Source organism: Lithobates pipiens, unplaced genomic scaffold (genome assembly GCF_037356315.1).
Source record: "Lithobates pipiens isolate NorthernLeopardFrog02 unplaced genomic scaffold, aLitPip1_a1.2 Scaffold_16, whole genome shotgun sequence".
Classification (NCBI taxonomy): Eukaryota; Metazoa; Chordata; class Amphibia; order Anura; family Ranidae; genus Lithobates; species Lithobates pipiens.
The window spans coordinates 330,426,680-330,440,433 of NW_027507748.1; the positions used below are offsets into that span (position 1 = coordinate 330,426,680).

The 13,754-nt window shown below is 49.7% G+C and overlaps 1 protein-coding gene across 12 annotated transcripts in view; it reads right to left on the reverse strand.

Moving 5' to 3' along the window:
- Nucleotides 1–13,754, reverse strand: part of EPB41 (erythrocyte membrane protein band 4.1) — a 350,563-nt gene that overhangs the window by 95,128 nt on the left and 241,681 nt on the right. Inside the window, exon 19 of one of the 12 annotated variants that reach the window (XM_077481783.1) lies at nucleotides 598–648. The exons of the other annotated variants lie outside the window; for them this stretch is intronic. Within the exon in view, the coding sequence (XP_077337909.1) occupies nucleotides 598–648 (51 nt within the window). The remainder of the gene's footprint in view (nucleotides 1–597; nucleotides 649–13,754) is intronic. 12 annotated transcript variants of the gene reach the window in all.

A 13,754-nucleotide genomic window follows, 5' to 3' on the forward strand; every position in this document is an offset into this window, starting at 1 on the left:
AATGACGGCGCCGCAAGTTGAGTGGGGAACGAGGGGGGGGGGGCCTTCGTTCCCCCCGCATCGCTGGACCCTGGGACTTTTTTTTTTTTTTTTTTTTTTTTTTTTTTTTTTTTTAGAGGGCACCCTGCTTTAAAGGAAACAGTGATTTGTGGTAGCGTGAATGAGCCATTTAGGTTAGAGTTGTGTCCCAGTTGTAGGATTTTTTATTCTAAAATTATCATTAGCAGAAACTTCAAAAAAACTCCAATTCACAATGTAAATATTTTTGGCTAACATGCATTTTAGGCCTCTCCAGCATTTTGCAGGTTTTAAATGGAACATGCACATTATTTGTCCAAATCAAGAAGTCACTAAACCAATCCTGAAGTCCAAATAAGCCAGTCATTCCTTGCACGAGCAACTTCATGCAAGGATTCAACTCTGTGTGTAATGATAGCTTGCAGGCTAAAAAGCAATAACACAGCCGTCGTAATTTTTGCCAACTTTTTGCAAGGGCTAAAAAAAATAAAAAAATAAAAATTAAAAGCCAGGAATGGATAGCACAATGCAAGGTTGTGTACGTAACTGGCCAGAGCATGATATAGGCATGAGCTTTACCTCTGACCCACACACTTTTCTTTCAGTGGGTAAAACAAGAGCACGCTTAACCTGAATCAACAGAGCAACAATAAAAAATGGAAAAGAAAAAACAATTAGTTGCTGTATCGGTTGAGGGAAAAATACAATAAATCAAAAATATTACTTTGCCCATAAAAATTCAGAGACCTGAAGAGATAAAAAGGAAAACTTTAACATTACCTGCATAACAGAAGTGTCTCCATGTAGTGTAACAAAGCTGTATTCTTGCTATAATCCATGTCTACCACATGCAAATATACTAATGAAAACTTTATTTTAAAAAAAAGAAAAGGAAAATGCAACTGGAAAATAGGAGATGTTCAAAATATACAGAAGGACTAAAATGTTACCTCATCTGCTGCCTTATACTACAAAGGGTTACACATTTTTCCTCAATTGAAAAGTCAAAGATATCATGGATGAAAAGCAAGATTACTTCTTCTACCCCTTTCACACTTTTAAAACGATGGTAAAGCGGCGCTAAAAATAGCAACGTTTTAGCACCAGTCCCCGCAACGCCCCAGTGTGAAAGGGGCCTTAGGCCCCTTTCACACTAACGTCCCGTTCAGGCCCGCCTGTCAGTTTTTCAGGCGGACCTGAACGGGTGCTCCATAGAGGTCTATGGAGCGTCGGATGTCAGCGGTGACATGTCCGCTGACATCCGACCCGCTCCGATCCGAAAAAGTGTGACGGAGGAAAAAGCTATTTTTCCATCCGTCTGCGGATCGGATCGGATGACGACGGGCACTGCGGTCCGTCGTCATCCGATCTCCCATAGGGGAGAGCGGCGCTGTGACAGGTCCGTCCCTGCACAGTGTGCGGAGACAGACCTGTCATCTCCCTGCTCAGCGGGGATCGGCGGAGTGATCCCCGCTGAGCAAACGGACATCCACGGGGCGGATCAGAACTGATCCGCCCCGTGTGAAAGGACCCTTACACAATTAGAAACCTGCTCACAGTCAGGATATTTATAGACTAGCAATCTGTACACTTTCCACCATAAATAAAAATGTATATGTGCACTGCACTGGCCCATCACTGTAGGTCACAAACACGATTCCTGCTGTGACCATAGATATTATTGCAATAAAGTGTTAGTTAATCCAAAAAAAAAAAAAATACACATCCTTGACCCTTAAAGCAGGTTCCCTGATGGCTGGGCGGTGACGGCGTCCCAGAACGATCTCACGCGTCCGCACTTTGTGGCCTTGTAGTGTTGCTAGGACACAGTGCGACCCAGATCTCTGTAAAGAGCCACTTCCGTGGCTCTTTAACCATGTGATCGGCTGTGTCCAATGACAGCCGGTCACATGTAAACACGGAGATGCCGGTAATCGGCTTTTCTCGCTTCACACTGACAGATTGTGTGACGAGGAGAGCCGATCAGCAGCATCTCCACGCAGGGGGACATATAGGAATGTAATCATGTCACTGATCTTCAGTGTCCCGATTACAAAATAGAAATAGTGTCACCAATGCCAGCAATCGGTGCCCAGCAGTGGCAGCAATCTGTGCCCATTAGCGATGCCAGTCAGTGCTTGCAATCATTGCTGACCATCAATGCCCATCACTGCTTTCGATCAATACTCATCAGTAATGCCCATCAGTACCACCCATCAATGCCCATCAGTGCCGCCTATCAGTGCTCATCAGTGCCACATATTCGTGCCAATAAATCAGTGCCCATAAGTGCCACCTCATCAATGCCCACCAGTTCAGGCCATCAGTGCCGCCTCATCAGTGCACATCAGTGAAGGCGAAAAATTATTTAGTTACAAAATTTACTGATAGAAAAAAAGTAAAAATAATTTTTTTATTTTTGGTATTTATTTTATTTTTTTGTAAAAAATAAACCCAGCAGTGATTAAATACCACCAAAAGAAAGATCTATTTGTGTAAAGAAAAGTATAAAAATAATTTGTTTGGGTACAGTGTAGCACTACCGCGCAATTGTCATTCAAACTGCGACAGCGCTGAAAGCTGAAAAATTGCTTGGGCAGGAAGGGGGTGTAAGTGCCTTGTAGGCAAGTGGTTAAACAGCACAGTGCTTGTGCTATGTAATCTGTCCCCCTCTAATCTGTAAAAAAAAAAAAAAAGAAAAAAAAAAAACTTTCCTGAATTTGGCACTTCCTGTATGTCATCTCTATACTGACCATGGTAACCAGGGCTACTCAGCACTGACCACCGTGGTCAGAGTGCGTCCCTCTGCTCTCCACTCTCCCCCTCATCCCCTCCTTCCTGCCTGTCAGCTCCCTTTCTGTGTCAGTCTCTGGTTCCCTCGCTCTCCGCCGCTATTATAAAAAAAAAAAACTAAAATGGTCACTGCCAGACCCTCTATTAGAGGCTGACATAACACAATATGTAAATCCCTTCTAAAAACAAGCATTGTAAATAGCTATTTAGAGCGTAACTTGTGGCTGCTTTACAGCTCAGAGACAGGGCTTCTGCAGTAGAAATGTGATCTCCACAGCTGACGTCAGAGGAAGATCACGGTCCCTCCTGTAGTAGCCATGTATCGGAGCTGAAAAGCGGCCATGAGTCACGTGACCGGCCTGAAGACAGCTCTAAATAGCCATATACAACGCTTGTTTTTAGAAAGGATTCACATAGTGTGGTATGCCAGCCTATATTAGAGCGGCTGGCAGTTTTTAATAAATAAATAGGCTTAAGAAGCAATTTATATGTATTAAACAGACCCGATCACTGTAAATTCATTTTCAGTTTATTTAATGCAAGTTAACTCCCTGAGAATGGACTGCATTCATATCACAAAAAACAAAGTTCTCTTTAAAAAGTATCCCCATTGAAAAAGACTGTAAAATAATAATAAAACGCTAACTGGTACATGAGAAAATGTGTCTAGGTCCCCAGCATGTACTCCATGCATAATCAGGGCCGGTGCTACCACTAGGCGAATTAGGCAATCGCCTAGGGCGCACTACTGCCTAGGGCGCCTGGCTGCTGGTTTCTCTAATCCCTGTCTCCCACCAGTCTCCGTGTTATGTAAGTGTTCGGTGGAGGTGCAGTGCTGTATAATGCAGGGGATGCCGCCCGGCGCCCCTGCAGAATGTTACATGTACTCAGTCAGGCGCTCCGTCTACCTGTAGTATCATTAGAGGCACAGCTCAGCACTGGGGGACGTGTCCTGAGTCTGCCGACAGAATGAAAACAAACGCATCCCCTGCTGCTGCGCGCCACTATGAATATACCAGTGACATGTGTCTCTGGTCTCTTTCAGTACTGCCAGCTCTGCCTATACATGATTCAGTCACTGAATTTCAGTGACTGAGATTTGTATCCGTCTAATCATGTGACCCCTGACCCCTGTGTCACTTGCAGAGGCCAGCTCTCCCTCCCGGTGTTCTATCACCTCTCCTGTACAGCGGAAGGTGTCACTCACATGCAGACATGCTACAGCCGATCGGAGTAGTCAGTGCCTGGTGAGTGGTAATATCTGGAGGCATGGAGGCGAGGTTGTGCATCGGGTGCAGTCTGCAGAGCAGAACCCCAGTAAGTGAACTTCAACTACACTGTATTACTGTATAGTGTGTATGCATGGATCTGTCCTCAGACTCCTCACATGTGTGATGTCATGATTGTCCCAGCACATGGCCTGAATGTAAGACTCCCTCTCATCTCCCCCACACTCCTCACCCCCTTCTCCCCTCCTCTCCTCATCCTTCTCCCCCTCTCCTCACACACCTCCCCCCTCTCCTCCTCCCTCACACTCCTCACCCCTCTCCCCCTCCTCCCTCTCTCCTAACACCCCTTCTCCCCCTCCTCTTCTCATCCTTTCACCCCTCTCCACACACCTCCCCCCTCCTCCTCCCTCACACTCCTCACCTCCCCTCTCCTCCTCCTCCTCCCCTAACACCCCTTCTCCCCCTCCTCTCCTCATCCTTTCCTCCCTCTCCACACACCTCCCCCCCCTCCTCCCTCACTCCTCATCCCTCTCCTCCTCCTCCTCCTCTCCTACCACCCCTTCTCCCCCTCCTCTCCCTCATCCCTTCCTCCATCTCCACACACCTCCCCCCTCATCCTCCCTCACACTCCTTATCCCTCTCCTCCTCCTCCTCTCCTAACACCCCTTCTCCCCCTCCTCTCCTCATCCTTTCCCCCTCTCCACACCCCTCCCCCTCTCTCCTCCTCCCCCCTTTTCCTCCTCCCTCAAATTCCTCATCCTCTCGTTCCTCCTCTAAAAACCTTCTCCCTCCTCTCCTCACCCCCTTCTCCCCCTCCTCTCCTCATCCCTCCCCACACCCTCCCCCCTCTCCTCCTCCCTCACATCTCCTCACCCCTCTCCTCCTCTTCCTAACACCCTTCTCCCCCTCCTCTCCTCATCCTTTCCCCCCTCTCCTCCCTCACACACCTCATCCCTCTCCCCCTCCTCCTCTCCTAACCCCCTCCTCTCCTTACATCTCTCCCCCCTCCTCCTCCCCCACTCCCCTCATCCCTCTCCTCCTCCCCCCTCTTCCTCTCCTAACACCCCTCCTCCTCCCACCTCTCCCCCTCTCCTACACTCCTCACTTCCCCTCCCTCCTCCCCCACACTCCTCATCCCTCTCTCCTCCTCCTCTCCCCCTCCTCATCTCCTGAACACCCCTCCTCCTCCCCCCTCCTCCTAACCTCCTGCCCCCCTCTCCTCCTCACCCACACTCCTCATCCCTCTCCTCCTCCATTACCAACCCTTCCTCCCTCTCACTTCTCACCCCACACTTCTCATCCATCTCCTCCCTCCCTCCCATTCCTCCTCCCTTTCCTCTCCCCCACACTCCTCACCCCTCTCCTCCTCCTCTCCTATCACTCCTTCTCTCCTCCTCCCCTACACTTCTCATTCCTCTCCTCCCTCTCACTCCTCCCCCCCTCACCTCTTCCCCACATCTCCTCATCCCTCTCCTCCTCCCCCCCCTCATCCTCTCCTCCCCCCCCCTCATCCTCTCCTTCTCCCCCATCTCTCCTTCTCCCCCCATCCTATCCTAACACCCTCATCCTCTCCTAACACCTCTCCTCCCCCCAACTCCTCCTCCCCCACACTCCTCATCCCCCTCCTACTCCTCCTCTCCTTCTCCCCCACACTCCTCCTTCCTCTCCTCCTCTCACTCCCTCCTCCCTCCCACTCCTCCTCCCTCACATCACCTCTCCCCCACACTCCTCATCCCTCTCCTGCTCCTCCCCATCCTCTCCTCCTCCTCTCCTCCTCCTCCCCCCTCATCCTCTCCTAACACCCCTCCTCTCCCCCACACTCCTCCTCCCTCTCCTAACACCTCTCCTCCCACACACTCCTCACCCCACCCAATCCTCTCCCCTTCCTCTCATAGCACCTCTCCTCCCCCTCCTCCTCCCCCACACTCCTCATCCCTCTCCTCCTCCCCTCTCCTCCTCTCCCCCCTCCTCCTCCCCTCTCCTCCTCTCCCCCCCTCCTCTCCCCTCTCCCCCTCTCTCCCCTCCTCCTCTCCTAATACCCCTCCCCCTCACTCCTCCTCCCTCTTCTAACACCTTTCCTCCCCCACACTTCTCATCCCCTCCTCCTCCCTCCCAATCCCCCCCTCTTCTCCTCCTCCCCTCTCCCCTTCCTCTCCTAGCACCTCTCCTCCCCCACACTTCTCATCCCTCTCCTCCTCCCTCCCAATCCCCCTCTTCTCCTCCTCCCCTCTCCCCTTCCTCTCCTAGCACCTCTCCTCCCCCACACTCCTCATCCCTCTCCCTCCCAATCCTCCCCCTCTCCTCCTCCTCCCCTTCCCTTCCCCCTCTCCCCTCTCCCCTGTCTTCCCCCACTTCTCCTCCCCTCTGCCCCCTCTCTTCCTCCTCCTCCTCTTCTCTCCCCTCCTCCTCTCCTAAAACCCCTCTCCTCCTCCCTCTGCTCTCCCCTCCTCCTCTCCTAAAACCCCTTACTCCTCCCTCTCCTCCTCTTCCCTCCTCCTCCCCCACACTCCTCATCCCTCTCCTCCTCTCCCCACTCCTCCTCCCTCTTCTCCTCCTCCTCCCCCCTCTCTTCATCCTCCTCCGCCCTCTCCTGTTTCCTCCTCTTCCTTCCCTCCTCTTACACTCCTTCCTCCCTCTCCTCCTCCCCCTGTCCCTCTCCTCCTCCTCCTCCTCCTCCCTCTCCCTCTCCTGAGAGAGCAAGCACCAGGGTTACCCACCAGTCGTACCTACCCACAGAACAGCCATCTGCAGCCACCAGCCATAGCCACTGCAGGGCAAAGGGGTGGGGTTGGAGGTCTTGCTAAGGGGCGGCAAAATTAGGTTTCGCCTAGGGTGTCAAAAATTCTTGCACCAGCCCTGTGCATAATGCAAATAAAAACAGAACAGTTTATAGTATTTTTGCTCTGCCAATATTGCTTTAAGACATGATGTTAAGCCTAGGTTCACACCGACCGGGTGATTGAAACTGTGCAAGTTCAGCTGAACTCGCACAATTTCATACCCGCATGTCTGTCTGACTTTAAGAATGATTTCAGAGACATCTCTGCAGGTTCCTGCACAGATGTCTATACAATTTACACCGCAAAGTAGCCAAAAGTAGTACAGAAACTACTTTCGGGAGTTGGTGAGGTGCCGCAAAGTCGGCGTCGCACCCATTCGGAACGGCGCCATTGCCGGAAATAGCCGCCGATTTGGCATGCGATTTGACATGTCAAATCGCATCAACGTTAACCTAAGCTAAGGCTTATACAACATTGTGTTTTATTTTATTACAAACGTTTTTATTGGTGGTAAAAGAAGCATAATTAGATCAACAGACACAAGTACATGACAGCATCAATGGAGAGCATAATGGATATACACATCATACAAATGTTGCTGGCACAGCAGCGGTCCAAGCCCAACAAGGAACATTTAAAAAAGTGATTAACGTACACAGCCTGGAACGTATGCACCAGACGATGCTTATCAAGTGCAAAGATGTACATAATAGAGAGTTAGTAAAACAAGGGGAAATAAAAGAAACATAAACAAAAAGTTAACCTTGCAATAATCATTGCTATTGACTTCACCGACAGATAGCTAATACACTACAGTACTGTTTACAAGCTGGCGCTAGTCTCAGGTCCGGATCAAAGATATAGGAGAATAAACCAACAAAAAGGTATCAATATACAAATGCAATGGGATCGCCCGGACACCGGTGTAACACCTACTAAGGGATATGCGGGGAGGGACCCCCCATAGGACCGGAACACTCCGGCCAATCGAACCATTTGGCAGTATGGATATGCATGGTGTCCATAATGGTGTGATGTACCCGTTCCATTAGACGGATAGCGTCCATCCTACCAAGAACCCCCGACCAGGAGGTAACTTGCGAGCGCCAATGTAGCGCTATCGTCCAGTGGACAGCACAGAACAGTGTATTGATCAACCTTTGGGTGGGGCGGGAAACCCCTGCTATAGGAGCGAACAACAGACAGTGTGCAGGTGACAAGTCAACCACGGATCCCACAATCGAGGACACCGTGGTGCGTACCTGATCCCAAACCCCCTGGAGCTGGGGACAGCTCCAGAAAATATGGATCAGAGAGCCTGTATCCGGGCAACCCCTAAAACAGCGATCAGGAACCGTGGGGTAAAACCTGTGAATCCTATCCGGGGTGAGGTACCACCGAGTATGAAGCTTCACAACAGTGTCCTTCACCGCCATAGATCTAGCACACTTATGCATATTCACAAGCATCACACTCCATTCCTCAGGCGTGAACTCTGTGTCTAAATCAGCCTCCCAGAGGCACATCGCCCTAGTTTTCTCTGGCATTTGGGATTCCAGAAGGTGTTTGTACACCGTAGAAATAATACCCCTGTCTCTGGAGTGTCTATAGCATAAAGATTCAAATTGGGTATTAGAGATGTCACCTAAAGAACTATAATGTGTCTGAAAAAAGTGTCTAATCTGGAGATATTTGTAGAATTCGGCCCTTGGCACCTCATGTTGTGATTGGAGTTGTGAAAAGGAGGTGAAGGCACCTCGTCTACCAGAAAGGTCCCGCAGAGTGACCAAAGACCTTTGGATCCACCATCTGAAGGCAACAGGAGACCCAAACGCCAGGGGGAATCTCCTATCGCCCAAAAACGATGCCAAAGTAGGCCTGTTAGGTCGCAGTCGAAATTTAGTCTTATACAGTGACCAGAGGTATAAGGAGCTACTCACTATGTTATTAAGAGGGGCTAAGTCCCTTGGACGGAGATTCTCCTGCCACAGGACACCCGGGAGGAAATAAGGTCGCAAAGACTGAGTTTCAAATTGCAACCACGGTATACCAACCGCTGGAGCATGCCATTGAGCTGTCTGGGCCAACCTGGCCACTAAGTAATATAGCCATACATCCGGGAGTCCCAAGCCGCCCTGTAAAAGTGAGCGATGCGTTAGATGTCTCCCTAGCCTGGGCCTCTTTCCCAGCCATAGAAAAGTGTTAATATCGCGTTGTAGCGAGGTGAGGGCTTGGCGTGACACATAGATAGGGAGAGCCCTGAAGTAATATAAAAGTTTCGGCACAATAGACATTTTAACCGCTACCACCCTCCCAATCAAAGGGATACGAAAAGTTGACCACAAACGTAGCCACCTCCGAACCATTGTAAAGGCCGGAGGATAGTTGGCACTATATATTTCTGGTAAGGAAGGAGCTAGATGGACCCCTAGGTATAAAATGGTGTTTTTAGAGAGAGAGAGACCAAAATATGAGCGCAAATTAGAAACTTCTGCAGGGGTAAAGTTGATAGGAAGGGCAGCACACTTAGCTATATTCACCCCCAAGCCCGAAAGCTTGTGAAAGGTGCCCAAGAGCTCCAGAAGATTGGGAAGAGCTATCAAAGGATTGGGTAAAAACAATAGGACATCGTCCGCGTAAAGGCTAAGCTTGTACTCCCCTTCCTCTTTCAAGTAACCACCTATGTTTGGATTAGTAACAATGGCCCTGGCAAGGGGCTCCAGAGCCAAGGCAAATATAAGTGGGGACAGGGGACAGCCCTGGCGGGTACCCCGACTTATAGGGAAAAATTCGGAGGAACTACCGGGGAGTTTGATCCTAGTATGGGGTCTATGATACAGTGCTTTAAAACCATTAATGAATTCGCCCACAAATCCAAACCTGGCCAAAACCCGGTCTAGATAGGGCCAGAGGACACTGTTGAACGCTTTTTGGATATCCAACCCGAAAATCAAAACTTTACGGGAGAAAAGGTTCGCATCTTGAATGATATTCGTTGCCAAACGAATGTTATCAGTGATCTGCCTATTGGGGATAAAACCAGTCTGCTCCGGTGACACAAGGGCACCTACAATAGGGGCCAATCTATTTGCCAATATCTTTCCTAGTATTTTAATGTCATTATTTAACACCGAAATGGGCCTAAAATTCTGGGGTAGGGAGTGGTCTTTATGGGGTTTGGGGATCAGGGTCATATTAGCATGCAACATCTCGTCAGGGAGAGTCTGTCCTTGCAGCGTCTGATTAATGAGTCTGGACAATTTAGGGGCCAGGATCTGTGAAAATTTCTTGTAATACGTGGAGGTGTAGCCATCCGGGCCAGGGGCTGTAGAGGATTTGAGTGTCTTAATTGTGTCCAACACCTCCTGTTCGGTGCAGGGGGCGTTAAGTGTGGCCCGCTGTGCATCGGAGAGGGATGGAAGGGGGAGCGAGTTCAGCCACTCATCTACATTATCCGGCATTGGATGCGAGGGGGAAGATAAAAGATCTCGGTAAAAGGATGAGAAAATTTTGAGTACTTCATTAGGGTGTGAAACCAGAGTACCTTTGTCATTTTTCAATTTATAAACATGAGTAGGTTGTAAAGATTGGTGTAGTTTACGCGAAAACATCCTGGAAGCCGTGTTACTATGTAGCAGAAATCTAGCTTTTGACCACCGAAGTGATTTCTCGGTACGTTCCGAGAGGATATTGTCTAGTTCGGTACGCTTTTGATTAATCAACAGAAGGACATCAGGGGAATGTGCCTGTACGTGGGACTGGTAGAGGGCACGCAGCTCCCGTGTGAGGGCCTGAATCTTAGCATTACATTGTTTCTTCCTAGTGACTGCTATTTCAATCAAACGACCACGGAGAACCGCTTTATGAGCGGTCCAAAGAACCTGGGGTGAGATGTCCGGGGTGTCATTGATCGCGAAGTAGTCTGCTAGGTGGCTCTCAATCTGAGTACGGGTAGTGGGGTCTGAGAGTAAGGAATCATTCAATCGCCAGGAGGCAAGAGAGGGGGAGAGGCCCACGTGGGAGGTATGAAAGGCTACAATCTGATGGTCAGACCATGGGCACGGGTGGATAGTAGTGTGTGTGGAATTGGCCAAAAGAACCGGGGAAGCAAAAATATAATCAAGCCTAGCGTAGCTATCGTGAGGGTGAGAGTAGTGTGTATATTCACGAGCTCCAATATTAAGGGCCCTCCAGGTGTCAATAAGCTGCAAACCATCCAATGCTTTAGAGAGAAATTTAGGGAAAACCCTAGCACTATGTGACGTTCGGCTTCTATCCTCCGCAGGATTAGCCACTAAGTTGAAGTCTCCACCTACTATCAGGTGGGGGGAGATGTATCTGTCGAGAGTACGTAGGAAAAGGTGATAGAAGGCACTCTGTGCATTATTAGGGGCGTACAGATTAGCAATCGTTACCTCCTTACCCTGCAATGTACCCTGAACAATTAGAAACCTGCTATCCTGATCTTTAAACACATGTGAGGGTTCAAATGAAACAGAATTACGAATAAAAATTGCCACTCCTCTGGTCCTGGAATCAAATGTAGTAGTGTAATGTAATTTATATGACTTATCAAAAAATGTGGGGCAGGCCCCCGAGGAGAAGTGCGTCTCCTGTAGTAAGATGATATCCGCCCCAATACGCTTATAGTATCGGAAGGCTTTCCTCCGTTTGTGAGGGGAGTTAAAACCTCTCACATTATGTGAGATAACATGGAGACCCATATCAGCCAGTGTTCAACCGCAAAAGGTGCGGGTGATCCGCGGGGAGAATTGGGGTTAAAATGGTTGAGTCCAAAACCAGAGGGGCCCGCATGAGCCAATATCAGGCCCAATCTAGTACCTATGGGGCCGTCAGGAGGTCCGATATGAATCGGAGATCCATCAGCCCCGAGTTTATAGGCAAAGAAAATACATTCCGTCGTGAAGTCAGCAAAGCAAATAAACATAAGCATAAAAATAAAACTTAACACTCTATGGGGTCTGGTTGGAAAGTCCAGCCGGACCAAGAAAATTGTGTAAATACTAGGCCTTACGGCCCAACTGCCACCTGCTACACACATGTCCCACAGTGGGTGAAAATCGTTAGTCAACTGGGAGACTATAACAAGATGAGTGTGTCCAAAAAGCCTGATACTCAGGTCTCTGGGACTAAGGATACGTGAGGAATGGTGTGCAGGTATGGAAGGGGGGAAGCGCAGCTACGAATGTCAGAGAGGGTGAGGCCCCAGGGGAGGTAACGAAAAAACAAAGTCAATTTCCTCAGCCTCCCGGGACATGGAGAAAACAGATGATGTAGTAGCCGAGCACCTGTTGAGCATTAGGAAATGGGGGCATTGGGAGATACAAGGACAGACGAAGGGAGGAATTCTGAAGAGGTCACGGCATGGAGAAACAGACCTCAAACATCCGGAAGTGGCTGGAGTCTGCGAGACCTTCTGTCCCTTTGAGGCGATGGTGTAGCCCAGATAGGGGATGGTCGCGGGGTCGGTGGGTGGCGAGGCGAATGTTGTCGTTCCAGAAGACCCAGCTTCACCAAAATATCTTTGCCTTCGGATATCGTAGAGGCTATGTAAGTAGAACCGTTATGAGGCACAATCAGTTTGAACGGGAAACCCCAGCGGTACCGTATGTGGGCAGACTGCAAGGAGGAGGTAATCTCCTTCATCTTCCTTCGCTTCTCTAGTGTTGCCGGTGAAATATCCGGGTAGATCTGGACAGAAGCTCCGTCCAGTTGGATCCGAGGCATGTTTCGTGAGGCACGAAGGATTTCCTCCTTTATAAGGTAGTCCTTGAGACACATTACTATATCTCTGGGCGGCTTATCTGGAGGAGGTTTGGGTCTCAGAGCGCGATGTAGACGATCGCATGTAAAGGCTTCGGTAGACTGGTTCGGAAGTAGAAGTTGAAACAGACGAACGATCGTGGCCGGGAGGTCTGTCACCGACTCGGGGATACCTCGCACACGAACGTTATTCCTCCTGTTGCGGTTGTCAAGGTCCTCTAAGTGGTTTTGAAGTTGAACGACCGTGTCACCGAGCAGCTCATGATCCCTTCGTAAGTCCGAATAGGCAAGGTGCAGTTCGTCGTGCTTAACTTCCAGGAGGTCTGTCCTATTGCCCAGGGCCGCCATTTCCTGAGAAATCAAGCTCGTGGATTTATGCAGCTCCGCTTGGAATTTCTTCGCCAGCCTATCGTACATAGAGGACAGGCTGTCCTCCAAATCCGCTTTAGTGAGAGCGTCGCCCAAGCCGTGGAGCGGGCCCGCTGGACGCGAGGCTGCATCGGCCTTGGGGGAATGGGCGCCATCTTGGGACATGTCTGGTCCGTCCGAGGTCCGTAGAAGGTAGGCCGTAAGAGAGCGTTGAGCGGTCTTCCGCTTGCTTTTCTTAGATGTCGGCATGCACAAGTGGTCCCGCAGGCGATTACCGGTATTTGTGGACCAAAAGTCGGGCCCAATCGTCCTGGGGAGTGATATAACTTCTCCGTAGCCCCGGGAGCTCAGAGACCTAGCTGCTGCCTCGTTTCTCGCCGCGCATGCGCCCTCAACAACATTGTGTTTTAGAGATGTTTGCATCTTAAAGCAGTAGCAAACAACATTTTTTAACTTGTACCTACAGGTAAAGCTTACCATTAGGCTTACCTGCAGGTTCAATGTAAACGTATACCATGTAGGAGATATTCCTACAGCCGCACATGTCGTGAAATGCAGAGCGCAGTTCCTTCTTGCGCAGGAGTGAGGTCATCGCGGCCCCAGCCAGAGCAAGCAAACCCAGAAAGAAGACCGGGTGACGATGGAAGCACAGGGTAGCCATGACAGTGCTGTGCTGGAGGGTTCCGTGTGCAGATAAGTCTGTCATAATGCGCTAGTATGCGGTGCATATTTAATGTTTGATGTTTTTTTTTCTTATACTTGCTTAGACTTCAGTTTTAAT